General features: G+C 52.1%; 1 protein-coding gene across 4 annotated transcripts in view; it reads right to left on the reverse strand.

Moving 5' to 3' along the window:
- Nucleotides 1-709: 709 nt before the first annotated feature.
- UNC93A (unc-93 homolog A) overlaps nucleotides 710-21,270 on the reverse strand; it is a 41,214-nt gene continuing 20,653 nt past the window's right edge. For 2 of the 4 annotated variants that reach the window (XM_041746507.1, XM_041746508.1), the window contains exons 6-9: nucleotides 19,300-19,511; nucleotides 17,275-17,410; nucleotides 16,169-16,300; nucleotides 713-4,988 (exon numbers count right to left, since the gene is read on the reverse strand). In XM_041746507.1, the coding sequence (XP_041602441.1) occupies nucleotides 4,723-4,988; nucleotides 16,169-16,300; nucleotides 17,275-17,410; nucleotides 19,300-19,511 (746 nt within the window). In that variant the 3' untranslated portion in view covers nucleotides 713-4,722. Of the gene's footprint in view, nucleotides 4,989-16,168; nucleotides 16,301-17,274; nucleotides 17,411-19,299; nucleotides 19,512-21,270 lie in introns of all 4 variants that reach the window. The other 2 variants (XM_041746510.1, XM_041746509.1) reach the window with 2 other exon arrangements.

The raw sequence follows: 21,270 nt of genomic DNA on the forward strand, positions 1-21,270 counted from the left end.
AAAAACTGAGGCACATCATGTCACTCCTCTCTCTTGTGAATTCCGTACTGGGGTGAATAACATCCTCTGCAAATTCGTGTCCTTCCCAAAACCTCAGAATATGAGCTTTTTTGGAAACAGGATCATTGTGGGTGTAGTTAAGACGAAGTGAGGCTGGATAGGGTGGGCCCCCACTCAATATGCTTGGTGTCTTTCTCAGAAGAGGAGAAAAGACACACAGACAGACAGACACAGTGCTGCTGTCACAAGATGTGAAGCCAAGGCTGGAGGCCCTCACCAGCCAGGGTGAGGATGAGGGGAGGACCTCGAAGGCCTTTGGCCCTGGCTCTGGAGTAGGTTCTAGTGTCCTGTAGAAGGCAGCAGAGTGACCCAACCATCCCTGAGCATCCCCCCTACCCCCTCAGGGCCTCCTAGATCCTCTCCCCCACGTGTGCACAGGACCCCATTTCCATTATACGCCCCACCTCTGTCAAGGGTCCTGGTGAGCAAACTGCCATAAAACACCCCCCACCCCGGACGTCTATCAGCCGTTGGCTGTGCCTGCCTATGTTCCTCATTCAGGGACACGCATGTATATCCCTTTACATGTTAGGACCTAGAAACTGATTCTCTTTGAAATCCCTGACAAAGCTTCTTTCATCCAAGATTGATGATTATATAATCTGTGTTTCCTTTTTTTTTTTTTTTTTGCCTTGGCTGCCAGTAGACTTGGGCTCATTTTAGCAAATTGAAGGGACTCTCCAGTAGCCATAAGCCTAAATTTCTGACACATTGCTCTTTATTAGGTGGTTTTAACATGTTATTTCTACAGTTAGCATTTTTCTTTCAGCTATCTCTCCAATTTTCAGGAAGTTTTTTTTTATAGTATATTGTAACACACATCCATACATTATAGATTTTTTTAAGCCTTGCCCCTATTAATTACTCTGAGCAAGTAACAGAAGTATGTGTTTGTTGCTGAGCCCTGGAGTTGGGTCAAGAGAGTTAGGATTGTTGGATCAAACCCAATCAAGGTTTGTAATAACTCCATGAAGGCCAGGGACGCTTGGGAAGTGCTGTCTTTTTAACCTTCATCCAAGGGATGGACACCGCATCGCACACAGCACTTCATGGTGTTTCACAACAACACTTTGTCTTAATGATTCCTTATGAAATGAGATGATTCTCATTGTATAGAAGGAATGCTAACAGCAAGATTAAATCATTTACTTTCTGCTACAATTCCGGCTTCGCACTAGCACAGGCAAGGCCAGAAGTACTGGTGTGACCATGAGCACTGTCTGTCATCCTTCACCCACTGACCAGGCAGAGGAGACCAGAGATATGGGGGGTTCTCTGTCCAAGCCCTGCACCAGGTTTCTGGGAACATTCACAAACTCTTCCCATCAAGAAATTCAAAGCATGAAGGGAAAAGAGAAGACCCGCATGCCATAGACAATCTTCCAGGGAGAGCCAGGACACCCAGGACACCCAGCCGAGCAGCTGGTTGGGCAGATGGGCAAGTGCTGCCCACCAAGAACCTCCACTAGCACCAGCCAAATGCTCCCCAAGTGACCGCAGCCTGTGTGTGCATCAGGGTTGACCTACAGGCCGCCTGTCACTCAAGGGGCCTTGGGCTCCTGGCAGCAGGGTTGTCTGGCACACTTTCCAGTGAGCATCAACCATAGCAAACGGGATCATGTGCTCAGGCATGTGACCCCAACTCTGATGACCTCCTTAGCCTTGAATGAAATTTTTCAAGGCAGCAATATCCTTGCTGCGGGGACACTGGAAGATACTGCACTGTTTCCCTGTCCCCGCGGTATTGCGGCGAGGGTGGTCTTTGGGCCTAAAGTCCAAGATCAGGTCCTCTGCTCACATTCTCATCTTTTAGTGTCTAAACATGTCAGGCAGGCCCCTCAGGGAGGGAGGGTCGAGCATCCCCAGCACCGGTACTGAGAGTCCAACCTTTGCCGTTTGTCAGGTCAGCCCATCCCCCTCCCTTAGACACTCGACAGCATGCTGCCCTTGGGTCAGGAAATAGTCAATGTCACCAGTTACCAAGGACACCTCCTCAGCCTTCCAAAAAAAAATAATAATAAAATTAAAAAAAAGCAAAATAAGATAAAATAACGTAAAATATCAGGATTACTTGCATCCCCCTGTGTCTGGGCTCTGATGCTGGATGCTGGCTTGGACAGGTGTCCCTAGAAGTTTCTGTGAGGCTTTGCTTATACTTCCTGGCTCTGCTCTCAGCCTGAGGGTCCTTTCCCAGATCTTTGACCTGGGCACACTCCTCAGTGTCATCTGTGTCTCAGCAGATGCCTGGTGGGGTTAGGAAAATCTGGCCCATTATCTCCAGGATACTCTTCAAGGGCTTCTCTGGAAGACATGAGGGATTCTTAAGGAAGTGAGATTGCCTCACTTTCAAAGGCTCTGAGCTGAGAGAGTAACCAAAATCAGTTCCAAATTAGCCTATCTTAACCTGATGTGCATCCAGAAGACACACATCGTTTATGTACAAAATCCTAAACCTCGAGTTGGGGGGACCAGGCTTGTCATCTACCCGTCACCGAGGGCCTTCTATGCAAATACTTATTGAACTTTGACTTTTTGTGAAATAATCCAAATTCCTTGTTTGGAGATGGTCAGGTACCTTACAGGCAAATGCAATGCAAGGCAGCCTGCAGTAAGTGGCAGAAAAGGGGAAAACCACAACACGAGATTCAGAGAACATAAAAACTCACTTTTGTCAAAATCACTGAAGACCTCAAGTAGTTATGGAATTTTGTTTGATCCTAGGAGAGCAGAAATGATTCACATGGAGACACAAGAGGGAGGCCTGGCCCTCAGTTCAGAGTAGAGGAGAGATTAGGAAGATGTGAAGTAGGTGATGGGTACACAGAGGCAGTGGAAGAGTGGGTGAACCAGTTGGTGGGGAACCACAGGGCCTGCCCCTGGTCCAACAGACCGGGGAGAGAAGGCCGCTGAGGGCCAGCTGGGCCTGGGAGACAGGGAGGAGAAGCTGGGGACTTGAGGGGAAATCTAGTTGAGGCTGAGTGACATTGGAGAGGTCATGTACACATTAATTCACAGCACCTGAAAGTTTTATTCATTCGGCGTATCTCCTCAGTAGGCTGAAAATTGAGGGCCGTGTCTGAGTCCCCACCACATCACCAGCATAATGGGTTCAACTAGTATTGAATGAGGGAGGGGGTGAGGGGGCCAGGGTCTGGCTGGAATTTCATAGACCAAGGAATGGGTCAAGAATTCTTTGAATTAGGGTATCCCTGGGTGGCACAGCGGTTTGGCGCCTGCCTTTGGCCCAGGGCGCGATCCTGGAGACCCGGGATCGAATCCCACATCGGGCTCCCGGTGCATGGAACCTGCTTATTCCTCCGCCTGTGTCTCTGCCTCTCTCTCTCTCTGTGTGACTATCATAAATAAATAAAAATTAAAAAAAAAGAATTCTTTGAATTATTGACAGACTTTCTTCACCATGAATGGAACATTCACTAAGTACCTGCTGGTATTGTATCCCGACACTACAAAGGTAAATGTTCAATTGAGGGAGATGCTCGTACAAAAAATAAATACAACAGAATGTAAGTTGCATCGGCTTGTGAGGACAGCCCACATAAGCTGAGTGCATTGGTGTGAGGGCAGGAAGGTTGTCAAGGTGGAGGCAGCCTGTGAGCAAAGGTCTGGAGCAAAGTGCCCTGGAGAGGAGCCCGGCATCCTCCTGTGGGCCTTGGGACTGGACAAAGCTTGCCTCGTTGAAGGGGTCAGGGCACGAAAGGTTTTAAACAGAAGTTTGACCTGATAGAACTTTGCTGAGAGGCCTGGAGGAGTGTCAGGCTGGGGTGCAGGCTGGAGTCAGAGGGGGGCTGTCCATAGGTAAGTAGGAGGTGCAGAAATGTGCAGAAGGGCCACATTCATGGGACATAAAAGGAGAAGCTTTGGTGAAGACCAAGGACTGAGGATGAAAGGTGGGCACCATGCGATGAAGAGGGAAAGGGATACACAGCCCGGGGACACCAGCAGAGGTGCCAGAGGGTGCTGAGCTCCGGGGAGCGGAAGACGTCTCCGAAGGAGGCAGAGGCCAGCATTAGCAGCTGGCTAAAGACGACGAGGGTGGGAATAGACTATTGGTAGATGTAGATTCTGATCAGAAGGTGTGCATGTAACAGGTAACAAATTCGCCCATGGTCCAGGCTTATCTCGTCAGCCCTGCAGATTGTAGTCTACAGCATGCTGGCTCCCTTATCTGATGCCTGTGCTGTGTGTGGGTGAGGTGAGTATTTGGGATAAAAGTATCTGAACGGGAGGGAGCCAGCTGACTTGCCTGGATGTCAGTTTACCCAATTATAAAATTGTACTGTCAGACTTGTTATTTTTACATCCTTCCGACCCTTACAAACAACAAGCAGGATGAGTACAACATGAACAGGTGGAAGTTGTTGGTTCTACCTAAGCCAGTTCCCACTGGCTGATTATGCACTCAACCTTCTGCCTTTGTGCCAGAGATTATGGATTCCTTCCTGCACACCCACGATCTCCACTGGTGACGTGGTGAACTGAAAACGTGCTAGAATAGAAAAAATTTTGGTAGGTAACTATGCTGTGTCTTCGGGATGGCTAAATATTGCTGACACCATTGTGAGGAAGCAGCTATAAACTCTGAGGCACTTCAGGTAGAGCTGTCTTGCCGACAGAGTTCCTGTGCTGCAGCGTGTGTCACTGTCACATGACTGTCTCTGTTTCTGCCTCCTCTGTTGGCTTTGTCTGTTCTGCAACAACTGGCCTGCCCTGGTTCTTGGCCTCCAGGTACTCAACAATCCCGTACGCCAGCATGGTCAGACTCAGGACGCCCAGGAGGATGTAGAGTTTGATGTAGACGCACAAAAATGTGCTGTATCCAAATGCAATGACGAACCCAAGCGCTTCCCACAGACGGTAATTCGCAAAGGCAGCCTCCTTGTTCTTCTCGAACAGGACACCATAAAGAACTGCAGAGGAGACATGGCATGAACATGTTGCTACAAAACCTCAAAGGATTTTTTTTTCAATTATTGATGAAAACAATGCAGCTTTCCCGCTCCCCAATTTTCTCGACAAAATCAGGAAACATGTCCTTCTTAAAAAAGCAGAATTATTTCATGTTTATGGAAGTCTGGAGACATTCTTTAGCAGTGAAGAACCATCATACATGAAAGAAACAGAGCTCAAGCAATATTAGCACTGGCGAGAGCTCAGGCCTGCCGATCACTTGGTGGGTGAGTGCACAGAAAAGTAAAGTGGAGCTTAGAGGATTGACCTGTGTCAGATGAGGCATGGCTCCTCACTGGAGACCAAAAGCAAAGACAAACACAAGCAATCCTAACCCCTGGACCTCAGAATGTGACTATGTTTGGAGACGGGGCCTTTAAAGAGGTGATTAAGGTAAATGAAGTCATTAGAGAGGGCTCTCATCCCAAGACTGGTGTCCTTATAGGAAGAGGGGATCACAGCACAGATATGCATAGAAGGATGATCATGTGGGGACACAGGGAGAAGACAGCTGTCTACACACTCAGACGCGAGGCCTCAGCAGAGGCCAGCCTGTCCACATCTTGGACCTCCCGCCTCCAGAGCTCCGAGGAACAAGAATGTCTGCCCACCTGGTTGTACTCTGTTGACAGCCCTAGCAGGCTAGTTCAGTCTCATAAATGCTTCTAGAGGAAAGTAAATGGTTTCTGTTCCAGTTTGTAAGATGGTAAAATGTTTGATATAACTGCAAGCTCCCCGTCTGCTGGCTTGAGTGAGGTGACCCATGTGTAGGGGAGCTAACAGCCAGGAAGCTGAAAGCATTCAGCAGAGAAGTGTTGATTCCCAGGACCGTGCTGAGCATCCCAGCTGGTGCCCCGTGCTGGCCCATCCTGCTCTCTTCTCCTGAGCTGCCCCAGCCACCATACCTTCCCCTCCAGCCAACGGACTTGCCTCTTCACCAAGAACACCTCTCCTTGTGTGCTCCATCCACCATAGCCCAGAAAGGGCCCTGCACAGAGGCTTCACTCTGCTTCCGTCCCCTTGGGGGACTTCACTCCATCATGGAGCCCCTCTCCAGAGATGAACCTTCAGCCTGACTCTCTTATCTCCTCTTCAGCCTAGAAACAAAGCCAGCTCTTCCCCATATGTCACACAAGCTGGATTCAGGTCCTCTTCATCCCTCTACCAACACTCACTGGCTGTCTACACCTATTACATGGCAGTCACAGTACTGAGCTCTGCAGACATGAACAAGGCACGATGTCTGCTCTCAAGAAGCTCATGGCCCATTCACTGGACTAGGGCTCCGAACATTGGGATTCCCTCTCAGTGTGACCCATCTGTCCCATCTGGACTGTTCACTGCCTTGTCTCTCAACAGCTCCAGGCTGACCCATTTCCTCCTTTCTTATCTTACCCTGCTCCATGTTACTCCCACATTTCTGCTAGGACAATCTTTGTAAAATGTAAATATGTCACGTCACTCCCACACGGAGAAGTCTTCAGTGATCTGGCCCGGCTATGGGGTAGAAGAACAAGCATCTCATCATGAGGGCAGGTGCCTCTGTGACCTGACCTTGTCACTCCAGCTCACAGCCTGTCATTGTTGAGCATACCCCTCAATATGGCCCCATTGACCCACTTCTGTGCCTTGTGCCTTCACATGTGGCAGGCCCTGTGTGAAGCACCCTTGCGGGCTTCTCCAGTGACCCTCCCCTCCAGCCAGTGATTCTTCAGTTAGTTAACATACAGTGTTATATTAATTTCAGGTGTACAATATAGTGATTCAACACTTCCATACAACATCCGATGATCATCAAAAGTGATGATTTAATTTTTCCGTGATGACATCCCACCAAGCATCCCATTCTTATCAAGAATAATTCCAGTGCTCTCAAAGTGTCAGCAAAAGAAACTATTGAATGACCACATGGACCAGTGGATGGACAATGACTTAATGAATGTAGCACCAATAGGTAAAACCCCAAGCCAATGTCCTGTGGAGCTACCATGAAGAGAGCTGCTTATTCTTCTTCTTTCCTTCTATTTATATTACCCAAAGCCCACCCTGGGAGAGAGTCGAGGTAACACAGGATGTGCAATCAGAACAGAATGAAGCAGGCAAAGGTTCCAGGTTTGCCCGTGAATGAGACAATGAGTAAACCAAGATATCACTCCTGTAGCACCGGGAAGGATGGACAGCGAGCCCTCTGTCTGCCCCCAGCCCCAGGAGGACCAGCCATCATCTGAGCCATGACCAGAGCTTGTTATTCCTGGAGGAAGCTGAAGTCTGAAAAGATGTAGGGATTTTGCTAGGAATGCCCTTCCTGCAGGATGGGCAGCTGTGGGAGGGAGAGCCCACATGGAACTTTCTCACACATTCCTTTACCAGCTTGCATCCTGTTCTTGCCCTTTACCCCTTGCCTCCTCCCTGAATTTCACAGGGGAGGGATGTAGGGTAGGGGAGCCTCTCCAGCACTGGGGGGAAGGTTTGAGGCCAACAGCAAGATCTCTTGCAACCCTGCTTAGAAATTTCAACACTGGGCAGCCTGGGTGGCTCAGCGGTTTAGCACTGCCTTTAGCCCAGGGCGTGATCCTGGGGACCCAGGATCAAGTCCCGCGTTGGGCTCCCTGCGTGGAGCCTGCTTCTCCCTCTGCCTGTGTCTCTGCCTCTCTCTCTCTCTCCCTCCTCTCTGTGTATTCTAATGAATAAATAAAATCTTAAAAAAAAAAAAAAAAGAAATTTCAACTGCTCAGAAGGTTCTTGGCACTTGGTTACTCAGCTGTCTGCCTACCATGGGAGGAACTCAGGAGGGTGAGGACATCAGAAATATGTAAGATCAGATATACATCATAAACCACATTCATGTTCTTGGGAAAATGAGAGACCATTTGGAAGGCTCAGAAGAAAGTGCCCATGTGATCTGAGTCTGAGAAGTGCCCACCTTAATAAAAGTCCACCGACATTGTAAGTCTAATAACAATATCTAGGATTTAGTAACTCCTAAGATCATTTTAAAAATTTCTTGTCTTTCTACAGATAGCCAACAGGTAAATGAAAAGACGTCCATCATCAGGAACTGCAAATCAAAACTATGATGAGATACCATCTCACACCTGTCAGAATGGCTAAAATCAACAACATAAAACAACAGGTGTTGGTGAGGATGTGGAGAAAGGGGAACCCTCGTGCACTGTTGATGGGAATGCAGACTGGTGCAGCTGCTCTGGAAAACAATATGGAGATTCCTCAAAAAGTTAAAAATAGAGCTACCCTAAGATCCAGCAATTGCATTACTGGGTATTTATCCAAAGAATACAAAGTACTAATTCAAAGGGGGGTACATACATCCCTATGTTTGTAGTAAAATTATTTACAATAGCCAAATTATGGAAGCAACCCAACTGTCCACTGACTGGTGAATGAATGAAGAAGAGGTGGTGTTTATATACAATGGAATATTATTCAGTCATAAAAAGAATGAAATCTCAGCATTTTGTTAATGATAAGAGGGCCAGAGAAAGAGAGAGAGAGAGAATCTCAAGCAGGATCTATACCTAGTGCAGAGCCCCATGCGGGGCTTGATTTCACAATCCTGAGATCATGATCTGAGACAAAATCAAGAGTTGGTTGCTTAACCAACTGAGCCACCCAGGCACCCCAAAATCTTGCCATTTGCAATGCTATGGATGGAGCTAGAAAAGATAACGCCAATTGAAATAAGTCAGAGAAAGACAAATACTATATGATTTCACTCATATGTGAAATTTAAAAAACCAGACAACAAGCAAAAAGGAAAACAAGAGACAGAAAGAGAGAGAGAGAAACTAAGAAGCTGACTCTTAACTACAGAGAACACACTGATGGTTACCAGAGGGGACAGGGGTGGGAGGTAGGGTTAATCGGTGATGGGGATTAAGGAGTGCACTTTTGATGGTCATCGGATGTTGTATGGAAGTGTTGAATCACTATATTGTACACCTGAAGTTAATGTAACACTGTATGTTAACTAACTGGAATTTATTATTTTTTTAAAAGATTTTATTTATTTATTCATGAGAGACACAGAGAGACACAGACACAGGCAGAGGGAGAAGCAGGCTCCATGCAGGGAGCCCGACATGGGACTCTGTCCCAGGTCTCCAGGATCATGCCCTGAGCTGAAGGCAGCGCTAAACCGCTGAGCCAACTGGGCTGCCCCCAACTGGAATTTAAATAAAAATTAACTGACTAAATAAAGATGTCTTGTCTTTCTTTAGAGTATGACACTTAAAACTGGATCCATAAATGAGATGCTAGTGAGGAAAATCCATGTTTGAGACACTATGGCTATGAGCGGTGGGTGTTTCTATGTTCTGTGGCCAACAGGCGCAGCAGTGCTCTTAGCAGGTGCAGTACCAGAGCAAACGCACCCCAATTTCATGAATATTCTAGTAATAACTTCTAGTAATATGGCAACACTAACTTTAAGCTAATGTGTGGTTAATGGTCTATAGGTTGATGTCTTTAGATTTCAAGATTAAGTTTAGATTATGATGATTATAAATTACCGAGTCCGCCTTTTCAGGAAATTACAATCTGGATCCGATTTTAATCCTAACATAAAGAAAGCAACACATTGGACAGCCTGGGTGGCTCAGCGGTTTAAGTGCCTGCCTTCCGCCCGGGGCGTGATCCTGGAGTCCCAGGATCGAGTCCCATGTCAGACTGCCTGCATGGAGCCTGCTCCTCCCTCTGCCTGTGTGTCTCTGCCTCTGTGTGTGTGTGTGTCTATCATGAATAAATAAATAAAATCTTAAAAAAAAAGCAACACATTAATTGTGTCAAATTCCAACAGTTGCTTAAGGATATGGTGGGAAGAATGGAGAGAAAATAAATACTCTTAAGGAGAAAAGGAAAGGAGATAAAACAATATTTCAACAATTCTGGAGTCACCTCACATGTAGACTAGGCTTGAACAAATAAGCAATGTGATGTGCACAGTAGGAGCCGGGTTTCTCCTTGTCAGAGAAGGAAGTCACAGATCAGCAAAGGGAGGGCTAGAATGAACCTGTGGTGCTGGAGAGGAGTAGGGGACCCCAGTGTGGACCTATCTTCACTTAACTTACCTACAGACAGGCAGATACAGAAATAGAGACACACAGGGATCCCTGGGTGGCTCAGAGGTTAAGCATCTGCCTTCAGCTCAGGGCGTGATCCCGGGGTCCTGGGATCGAGTCCCACAGCGGGCTCCCTGCATGGAGCCTGCTTCTCCCTCTGACTGTGTCTCTACTTCTCTCTGTGTCTCTCATAAATAAATAAATAATAAATAGTCAGACGTGTGTGCATGTGGGTCTCCTTGCTTTGTCCCCTGGAAGCCTCATCCTCTCAGATGCATCTCAGATGTTATGAGCATGCCCAGCACTCAAATCTTATTTTCTAACACTGTTATCCAATAAAATGAACCCAGGGTCCTTGGAGAAATGGCTGATAGTACTGTTGGCCCAGGAGAAGGATCTGGAATAGTTTGTAATGCCAGCAAGCTGGGAAGTACTAAACCAGTAATAGATGGGTATGTCAGAAGGACAGAGGTGCCAACAGAAAGATCCCAATGACCAAAGCTGGAATGATTAGAATAGCAAAGTAAGTAACATAGAACCGGACTGTGACCTAAAGGATGTGATGAATACATGAGCCCATAGCGATGAAGACAAATCGTTAAATAAATCACTAAATAAACTGGGGAGAAGGGACAAATATTCCTTATGAAGGAATTATACATAATTGATATACAGACTCTTCCTTCAGCAGATGGAGATTAATTATCTCTCCCTTGATTGTTGGCTAGACATGATGGCTGGCTCCCCAAAATTGGCAGTAGAAAGGGAAGAGCAGCACTCTGTACTGGAGATGCCAGGCTGACCAGGGATCGATCATCGAGTCAGTGATCGATGTGATGAGAAGAGAAGATGAGATCCCTCTTCACTCTGGGGTCTTCCTACCGAAAACTCATAACTCCAGCCTAATCATGAGAAACATCAGACAACCTCAAATTAGGGACAGTCTCTAAAATGCCTGACCAGTATTCTCCAGAACTGTCAAGGTCAGGAACAACAAAAAATAAGAGAAACGGTCACAGATCAGACCAAGGAGGTGTGGCCACTCAATGTAATGGGGACCAGATGGGACCCTGGGTGGGATACTGGGTGGGATCCTGGGTGGGATTCTGGATGGGATCCTGCGTGGACCGGGTGGGACCCTCAGTGGAACCTGCATGGGATTCCAGGTGGGATTCTGGGTGGGATCCTGGGTGGGACCCTGGGTGGACCCCGGATGGGATTCTGGGTGGGATCCTGGGTGGGACCCTGGGTGGACCCCGGATGGGATTCTGGGTGGGATCCTGGGTGGGACCCTGGGTGGACCCTGAGTGGGATTCTGGGTGGGGCACTGGGTGAGACCCTGGGTGGGATTCTGGGTAGGGCCCTGGATGGGATTCCTGGTGGGATTCTGGGTGCGACCCTGGGTGGACCCTGGGTGGGATTCTAGGTGGGATTCTGGGTGGGATTCTGGGTAGGATTCTGGGTGGGACTCTGGGTGGGACCCTGGGACACACAAAATGGGAAAACTGGAGAAAGCCAAATAAAGTCAAAAGTTTAGTTGAGTCAAGTGCCAACATTAATTTCTTAGTTCTGACAAATGTACCACTGTTTTGTAAGATATTGACATCAGAGGAAACTAAGTCAATGGTATATGGGAACTTTCTATACTGTCTTTGTAACTTTTCTGTAAACTCAAATTACTCCAAAATAAGTTTATTTAAAAAGAAAAGAAGCCTTAGGCCCCTGGGTGGCTCAGTAGGTTAAGCCTCTGCCTTTGGCTCAGGTCATGATCCCAGGGTCCTGGGGTCGAGCCCCGCATCAGGCTCCCTGCTTAGTGGGGGCATCTGCTTCTCCCTCCCCCTCTGTCCCTCCCCCTGCTTGTACTCTCTCTTGCTCACTCACTCTCTCTCTCAAACAAATAAATAAAAGCTAAAAAAAAACAACAACACAATAAAGAAGGGACCGGTGGGAGTGACCAGAGGCTGACTCCTGTCCTTGCATGAGGGTGTGAACATGTCATCAGGCCGTCTCGTTTGCTTGGGAAGGACAGGTTATGTGAACCGGGCGCGTAAGAGAGGCAGGTTTTCTGTGTTTATCAACCCGGAACAGTCCCTTTGGCAGCTAGCCGGGCAAAAGAGTATTTTTAGACCAGACATTCTGAATCTCAAACGCAGTTGCCATGGCAACGGCGCCCGGCTTCCCCGAACTGTCAGAGCGAATGAACAGACCAGAGCAAGTGGCCCAGATCAGTGGCCCCCAAGCCTGCGGGAGCCCCGGGGGATGGTGGAGCAGCAGTTGCACAACCCGCAGCAGGAAGGAGGGCCGGGGTGGCTTGGGTGGCACCGTGTTCACTTCCAAGCCAGGTTTTCAATTGAGAGGTGATGGCGGGGAGAAGGGTCTGAATTGTGTTCAGCCTCACTGGCTAGGAAAGGACGTGGCTCACCTCGCGTATTCTCTCAAAAAGACACACGTTCAGGGAGAACAAGACGAGGAAGCCAACTTGCGCTATCTAAAAAAAACAAAAATGGGGGAGGGCTGCTCTTGGAGGGCAAGGTGGCAACAGCTACCCCAACATTTGCAGCCTCCATAAATACAAAGCCCCCGTGGGTGCGCCACGCGGCCGGTGGCAAGCTCGAAGGGAGCCTGGCGCAGTCTACCTGCGGGGGATGCCGTGACTGAAACGCAGCTCAATGTTGGGGTAGGATGACTGCGAGCTCAGACTGCAAAAGAAATCCTCAAATAATGCAAAGATCACTTTTCCCCAACAACTGAGTTTTCCTTGAAAAAAAAATTACTTTTTGTCTTTACAAAAAGAGATAATCCATGTTAACTTAGCACCCCTGATTCCGTGCGTTCAGGCCATGCACGGTGCAGAGCGGTCCCAGGGGGGTTCACTGGACCTCACCTAACCTCGTCTGCACAATCCTGATGGGCTCTTCTGTCCTAGGCAAGACGAGGAGAGTGACAGCCATCACTCCTGTGTCTCAGCGAGGGAGAAAGCCAAGTCTTTTCGCTGCAGTGGCCTGAAACATCCAGGGGATTGCTGCACCAGGTATTATGCGGCCGCTTACCCAGACCCCTACCTGACTTGTAATGTGTAAATACTTGAAAAATTCCCAGGGGCTCAGAGGTGTCAGCTACGGCTGTCGGGGGCAAGCTGGCACGTGCATGTGTGGTGCTCGGGACACACGTGCATGTGTGGTGCTCGGGACAATCTGCATGCGGAGGTTGAAAGAAATTCTCTTGTGATGCTGCCTGCGTGATGGGACCTGTCCCTGGTTTACAGTTGGGGACCGTCTACAGAGCTCACGTCCGTTTGTCTTTACCAATCCTCCATGGGGTCAGCACTTCTACTGGAGTGACACTTCGAGCTCAGCCCTGCCAGGTGCTGACCTTGCTCCAACCACTTGCGATCACGGCCCTGATCGCACACATGTTTGCACATGCCTCAGAGGTTTATGAGAGCCACCTGCATGGCTGAGGCGGTGGGGAGGCTGCAGAGCCCGGACCCCTGGGGTCTGGGTGTGGGTCAGCAGCCAGGCCTCCAGCCCTGGAGTTGCCTCTGGGTTGACCCAGTTTTTAGCCTACACATGTTTCCCAGAGCGGGGCTGGGTGGCAATGTTACCTGGGGACAAGGCTCTCTTTGGAGCTAAATCCTGGGGCCCCCAGCACCCCTTCCTGTCCCAGGCAGATGGGCCTCTGGGGACTCAGGGTTGTCATTTTCATTCTCCCCTGCCAAATGGAAGCCATCAGTCACCTCTGGTATGCGTGCCACCCACACCCCTGCTTCCTGCCTCTCTTCTACTGGTGTCTCTGACACCCCCCTGCGATGGCTCGTCTCACCTCAGAAAGCAGGACCCACAGAGGACACAGGCGCCCCCCCCCACACCCCAGTGGCTCGGCTACTGCTGCCTCCCACAGCAGGCCTCCCTGGGGGCAGCCAAGCGCCTGCTCTGATCCCCACCCCGCCTCCTTGGCCTCCCACTGGGCCTCTGCTCCTAGGCTTAGGCCCCTCGCCCCTAACCCGGGCCACCCCTGCTGTTCTGTGCTGCGTGGTAACCATGGTGGCCCCTGGCTTAGTGGGACGGTGCTGCTCCGTGGACAGCACCCTACCCTGAACCCTTAGGTGCAGCAGCCCAGCATTGTGTGTGCATCCCTGCTGTCAGGGCCAGGCCCCCTGACCCCTGTGCTGTCGTCACCTGCCCGCCTCTGCTTTGTCTCTCCCACTGCGTGTCCCTGGGGCGCCTTGCGGCCCATAGACACCACCCGTGGTTTGACCCCTGGTGGCCTCCGTGTCACGTGGCATCCCGTAAGGCTGGCTGGTGCCCTGTCACAGCCTCCTGTCCTCTGTTTTGTGGGTGGCTGGGTCTCGGGCTCTACACATGCTCACGCACGCTCTGCCCTCCTGGTTTGCCCCAGAGACTGCCTAACTGGCTGCCTGGCTGGCGGGCTCAGTTCGGGAGCACAATCCCCAGGACTGACGGCACCAGGCACGCAGTGACCGCAGTCACGCCGTCTGTCATGTTGTCACTGGCTGGCGCTCCGTGGGAACCCTGCTGACTCCTCTCCCCATGGTGACAAGGCCCCCATGGCTCTTCACTCCCACTCCCCTCTTTGGTCTGCATATAAAGGGCAGCCTTCCTCTGGCCAATGGGGACCCCTCTGTCATCCTGCCCCCCTCATTCCTTGTCCTCATGTCCTCATTCAGCTCCCCTACCTTCTCCTTCCCTGGCCGCTTGCCATCCTCCCCCATTCTTAGCATGGTCCCTAACTCTGAACCCAAATGCAATCATGGAGAGCAGTGAACCCTACCAACAACCACGCCTCAGCGCTGAGTGTCATCTCTCTGCCTTTGCTCATCTGCCCTTTGTAACCCCATCCTGGGGACACTGTGCCTGCAGCCACACGTCCCACCTACCCACCAGCCCCTCAGCTTCCTGCTCCGAGCTCTGCCTCCACCTGCATCTCCTCTCCTGCTCTGTGCTGTGGCTGCCTCGTTGCAGGTCTGTCTCATCTTCTCTCAGGACATGAGGGAGGACGAGGGATGAGGGGGACAGTTAGTGCAGCAGCCCTTTGTCCCCCCATAACCCGGTGGGCTGACCTTGTCGCTTCCTGCTTGCATCTTTCCTGTTGCTTGCACCGATGTTGAGCAGAGCCGGAGCCTTCCCTGGGCAGCCTGGGCCCCCGTCAGGCCCCCAGTCTCACCACCTCACCCAGCACCTAGCCCAGCCTGTGCCCCCAGCATGTCCAGCTGCTGTGGCCAGATTAGTTGTGTCCACCAAATTCATAGGGTGAACCCTAACCCCAAGGTGACGGCGTGAGGCGATGGGGTCTCTGGGGGCAATCTAGTCTTGAGGCAGAGTCCTCCTCAATTGGATTTGTGTCCTTATAACCTCCATGTCCCTCCTGCCCTAGGAGGAACAGCGAGAAGACAGCTCTGTGAACCAGGGAGCGGACCTCACCGGACACGGACTCTGCACCATGGGGTCAGCCTTGCAGCCTCCCTCCCAGCACCCCGGCCTCCCCTGGGTGCCCCTGCAGCCACCGGCCTCCTACACAGCAGCCCCACCTGAGTACAGCCAGCCAGGGTCTGACTCAGGCCTGACCCCAGACGAAGCCCCAACCGCCCCCAGCTCAGTTCCCAGGGCACCACACGCCCCGTCCCACTGCCTCCAGTCGGCTGCAGTTACAGGCACCTGCTCGCTCTTCCACGCGGAGGTCCCACACCTCTGTCCCCATTGGGCCGGGGGTGCCTCGAAGGCCTCTCCAGCCCCATGGTTCCAGCGCGCAGCACATGGCCACGTCCCTGCTCAGGGACACTCCGCAAACAGAAAGCCGCGAGGAACCTGACATTCTTAGGAAAGGAAGTTGTATCCGCAGGTGATTCCCTCCTTTTGCATTGTGGGACTGAAGAAACGCTCAAATCCAAGCTGGCACCTAGAGCCTCATCCCCCTCTTGCCTCCTGCTCTAGTGTCACCAGGTGGCACGACACTTCCCCACCACGTGGCCCTCTGCCCACCACGTGTCCACGGCTGGCCTAGGTAGGGACCCCCAAGAGGGGACTCGGGGACAGGACACTCACCATTGTTTTGTGTCTGCCAGACGGCATCAGCCACGCCCCAGAGGCCAGAAAACACGAAGAACACGGCCAGCTGGTCGGGGTGAGGTTTCCACAGCAAGAGGGCTACGATGCAAGACAGGTGGGTCACCGCACCTGTGCACACGGGGGGGCAGAAACCAGGATGTGAGCGCAGCCCCAGGAGGCTGGGACCCCCGATGGTGAAGGAGCCTTTGTTTGCTTCAACAGGTAAATAGTGTCTCCTGGAAATACTCCAGCTTGGCAGGGGGTGAGCCTCTGCGGACCCCTGGGCCCCCACCATCCAGGCCGGGCTCGGGGTGATGAGCCCTGCTCCCCGCAGGGAGTGTCATGGTGCCCCAGCTGAGGAGACCCCAGAGTAACAGAAGGAGGGGGATTGCAGCGCCCCAGCCTCTCCCTGAGGCTCCCCAGCAGGTGCGGAGGTGCACGGAGGGGTGGGCAGAGGCACTCAGCTCACCCCCCTGATGCTACCCCGGTGGCTCGTGAGTTCTGGCCTGATTCCCATGGACACCGAGACCTCTATTACTGCAATGTAGCCCAAGAACAGCTGCTGACAGGGAAGAGGGGAGGTGCCTGCGGCCTTCGCTGTGTGCCTCGGGCCTGTCACAACACTCCTCTGTTCCTGGGTTTCTGTGTCTGTGAAGCGGGCAGTGGCCACGCCACAGGGCGATCGTAGGGACAAGATGGGAAAACCTATGCGGGTGACACGGCCCCTGGTCAGCTCATCGCTCTCCCTTCTCACCGTGTCGTCGCCGCAGATACCTCATACCCTGACTGGGGGGCCGGGTAAACTGTGTTGCCAACACCCTCGTTTCTCATTATTCACCCTGTGTCTGCTTCTTCTTTCTTCCCAACAGAGACAGAGGGTGACACGTGTACTTGATGGGATAAGCACTGGGTGTTCTACTATATGTTGGCAAGGTGAATTTAAATAAAAAAATGTAGAAGGCAGGAGGGCGGGTCACCTCCTACAGGAAGCCTCCCTGCGGTGCATGGTGCATGGAAGCCCCCATGCACTCGCTCCTGAGCAGAGCATGGCCTTCCTCCCACCCCTTGGTCCCCATTCCCGAGTCTGGCCAGGGGTCGCCTACCCAGCCCGTAGAGGGCCTTTCTGCCCGTGTACTGGGACAGCCTCCCGTAGAGCACGGAGCACAGCGAGTTGGTGGCAGAGAAGCAGATCATCACGTAGCCGACGAACTGGATGCCCAGGGCGCAGGTGGTGTAGGACTGCGGGAGGAAGCACAGGGGGCGTCGTTACCTGGTGGCTCGGGGCGCGGGGGTTGGTCTGGATGGGGGGTTACGGTTGACACTAACACGCGGTCTGCCGTGGGACAGCCGACGTGCTGGACGGGCCCAGACCTTCATGGTGGCCTCACGGCACCTGGTGGAGGAGGAGACGCTCATGCCGGGCAGGAACCCCCAAGGACTCCTGCACAGAAGCGTCCCTGCACATCCTTTGCCTACGTCGCTCTCCTTAGGAATTAGGGGCTAATCTGAGCAATTCCTAGTGGGGCTGGTCATTTCCCGTTCTGCATACCAGACGGTTAGCAGAAGGTGGGAGGGATGAATGGAACAGGTGGAGCACAGAGGATGCTTGAGGCAGCCATTCTGCGTGATCCCACAACAGTGGACGTGTGTCCTGATACTTCTGTCCAAACCCCCGGGGGCCGCACAGCACCCAGAGTGACCCCTCACAGGGGTGATGATGACGTGTCGTGGCAAGTTCACCGGCTGGAACCAACGCCCCCTCTGAGGAGGGACGTTATAATGGGGGAGACTGTGCATGTGTGGGGCTGGGCCATATGGGGCTCCTGACACCTTCTGTCAACCTTGCTGTGAAGCGGAAAGAGCTCTACAAATAAAATAAAATCCTAATAGAAAAGAAGCAGATGTGAAGAAAATGAAGGGAATCTCTGCAGGGAGAAGAAGAAGGGAGTTCTCCTGCGTGGGACTGCAGGGTACAGAGGGCACGGACCTCTGCCTGGACCCAGTGCCCTCACACCACACTGGCCGCTCCCGTCCCCGGGAAGAATCAGGACAGACACACAGATGGGCAGGCTGGACAGGAAGCCCCACTGCTCTGGGACGGCAGGGGCTGTGGCTGAGGTCCCACTCCACGTGGAGGGGACGTGGCCAAATGCGAAAGGGCTGTTTTGTCATTTTTGTCATTGGTCTTTGGAACTCCAAGACCCTCCAGCAAGACTGTCCCAGGAGCAGGGGCTACCGGAGAGAATCTAGGACCCACGAATCCTGCACGGAACGTACATGTCCTAAAAGATGTTGGTGGCGACCTGAAATTTTAATTTAACTGGGCATCTTGCTAGTGTGGCACGTCTACCGGGGAGGGAGCTGCGGTAGGCACGGAGTGGGAGACGTTTCCTGGTCAAGGAAGGACAATCCTGGAGGAGTGGACTTGTCCTGGCTCTGTGGCCCCTTGGCTGCCCCAGGTCCTACGTAGCACTTTCTGGAAAGGGGATCTCTGCATAAACAGCCTAGTTTATGGCGTCCCTCCTATGGCACCCTAGGAGGGTCTTCAGGAAAGGACAGCACATGGGCAGAGAGTCGTGGAAACAGAATCTTGGTGAGCACGCCACGGCCACGAGGGACAGTGGTGGATGGTGGACCTGTGTTCCTGATGTGCCAGCCCCGGCAGAGGTGTCCCTCTGCCAGCCTGCCCTCACGAGGCCTTCCCTATGCACGAAGTGGGCAGGCGGGCATCTAGAGAAAGACAGGGCCACTGTGCCCCAGAGCCACATCCATTTCCAGATTGAAATGCACAATTTGAAAACTAGCATGAGAAGGAATCCCAGTGTCACTCGGTGTAACTCATGGGTTTCACGTTTTTCCCTAAAATAAGGGCATAGGGTGAGGTGCAGGCAGGCATAACACAAGGAAGTGTTACACATGATGCCTCACAGCTCAGGCCCTTTCCCTAAGGACACATCTCGACCAGGAGGTGGGCCCTCTAGACAAGGCCAAGCTCCAGGGGGCGGAAGTAGCCTGGAAGCTGAGATGCTGAACCATAAACTCTGCTCTCCACGGCCGGGAAGGGCCTGGCGCGCCCCCAGCAGCCCCCGCGACACGCAAACGCAGGTGTTGGGTGCTCTCGTACATACCCTGGTGTAGTCGCCAGCGAGGAAGGCTTGCTCAAATCCGCTGTACATCGGCAGCAGCACCAGTAGGCGCAGGCGCTTGTCTCGAAGGAGCTTGAAGGTCGACAGCAGGGTGGACCAGAAAGATGATTTCTTCTCTCCTTCGCTTTTCTGTTGAGCATCTTTGATGGGCTCGAGAAATAAGGCTATGAGCAGGACCGCCAGGACACCGCTCCCTGCAGGGAGGACAGAGGGGGGGGGCTGGGGTGCTCACAGGAGCCGGGAAGTCCTGGCTACGTGGCACTGATTTACTTCCTTCTCCCCTTTGGGGCATCGATTTCAAATATCCTCATTTAAGCCATGAAACGAGGCTGCCGAGCCCGACCAGAGCCTCTGGCCTGCAGCTCAAACCCCGCGAGGCCCTGAGGTCCTCAGCACCCTCAACCGAGGCTATTCCCTTGTCCTCACCCTCAGGTAACTTCCAGCAACAGCCGGGCTCCCTTCTCAGGATTTTGAGTCCCAAAAGGTTATCCCTTGCTAAGCTTTGTGTTTATTCCAAATGCGTTTCCCCTAATGTTCTGCGGTGGGAACTGGGTGCATGCATTGCGGGGCGTCCCGAACATGAAGGGGATGTTGCACATTCGAAGATGGGAGACGAAGCAGCTCTAAATTCTAAGGGGCACCCATGGGGAGCAGCTGGGGAGTTAGGGTGCAGGGCTGCGCTGTTTTCAGAGGGGAAGGCAGAGGGGGTAGCGCTGTCACACGTGCTGCTCTGTGTCCAGGAACTTCAGGCCACGGGGGGCGACTGGGGGCCCAGGAGGGTGGGGAGGGATGCAGGGGGGGCTTTCCCTTTCACGGCGGGTGTGCTTTAAACCACATGGATGGGCTGACGATGCAAACACATTTTATTCAAGGCAAAGATTCATGTCCCCATAGAGGGGACCCTGCGCCTTCACAATCCAGGAGGTGTGACCGCCCACCCCTTTCTGTGCCTTACGCCCCTTCGTTATTTGGATGGAGGGCTAGTGTTTATTTATTCCTTTTCATCTTTACCAAGAAACCATCTCATTCCTTACTGGTCTCATGATAGCTGCGTATCTGTCCCTGGTTCCTCCTCTCTGGCAACGCGAATGACACCCAGCGCTCCAGGAGCCACAGGTTCATTCAAGAGCCTGATGCTTCTTTCTCTGAAAAGCAGTGGAAACCCTTCAGAACGGCTCTCAGCCACGATGTCTAGTCCGATGGCTCAGACCTGTCAGCCTCTAAAGGTGACTTGAATTATTTTTTCTCTTTGCTTCATCTCACCAGCTCATGTGACACAAGGTCCGTCCCGCTGCAGCGCATGGGCCGGGCGTCCCTGAGACCGCCAGGTCTACAAAGCAGCTCTCTGCCAGGTGGTGGGCAGAGCTGGTGAAGCCTGACCCCATAGCCCCTCAGCAGGCTCCCCCCACAGATGTGACAGCTGACTTCTCAGCCTTATTGCTGTCCTGCAGCCACTGTCTTCCCGGCTAAACACAATCCTTCTCCCCAGGTCGGTACAACTGCATTTTAACGATGCTCATTAAACACCACGTGGAGGTCTGCTGAGCTCGTGCCAAGGTCACACGTTGTCACTAGTTTTCTCGAGAGCCATAAGTGCCACCAAATCATTAGAGCCGCCCTCATGGGGCCTCCGGCACCTCAATTGTGAAGCAGCTTCCAGAGCAGCCCATCCATAGGTCGTGCGTAATCATGTGGAGGAGTCGTGTCAGCTCCCCAGGGACTCAGGACCATGGCCTCCCACCGTGGGCAGGCACACGAAGCCCTCAGGACACGCATTATCCCAGGACAAGAGCCACAAGGCAGTCACGAGGGGTGGATCATGGTACAGAAACCACATTTTTGCTAGGAAAAGTAAAAATGTGTGTGTGTCCAGAGCTGTCCCGTGACCCAGAACCTGCTGAAGGGGCATGAATGAGCTGGTGTCACTCATTGAATATACTAAAGTGAATGGCT

Source organism: Vulpes lagopus, chromosome 2 (genome assembly GCF_018345385.1).
Source record: "Vulpes lagopus strain Blue_001 chromosome 2, ASM1834538v1, whole genome shotgun sequence".
Lineage (NCBI taxonomy): Eukaryota > Metazoa > Chordata > Mammalia > Carnivora > Canidae > Vulpes > Vulpes lagopus.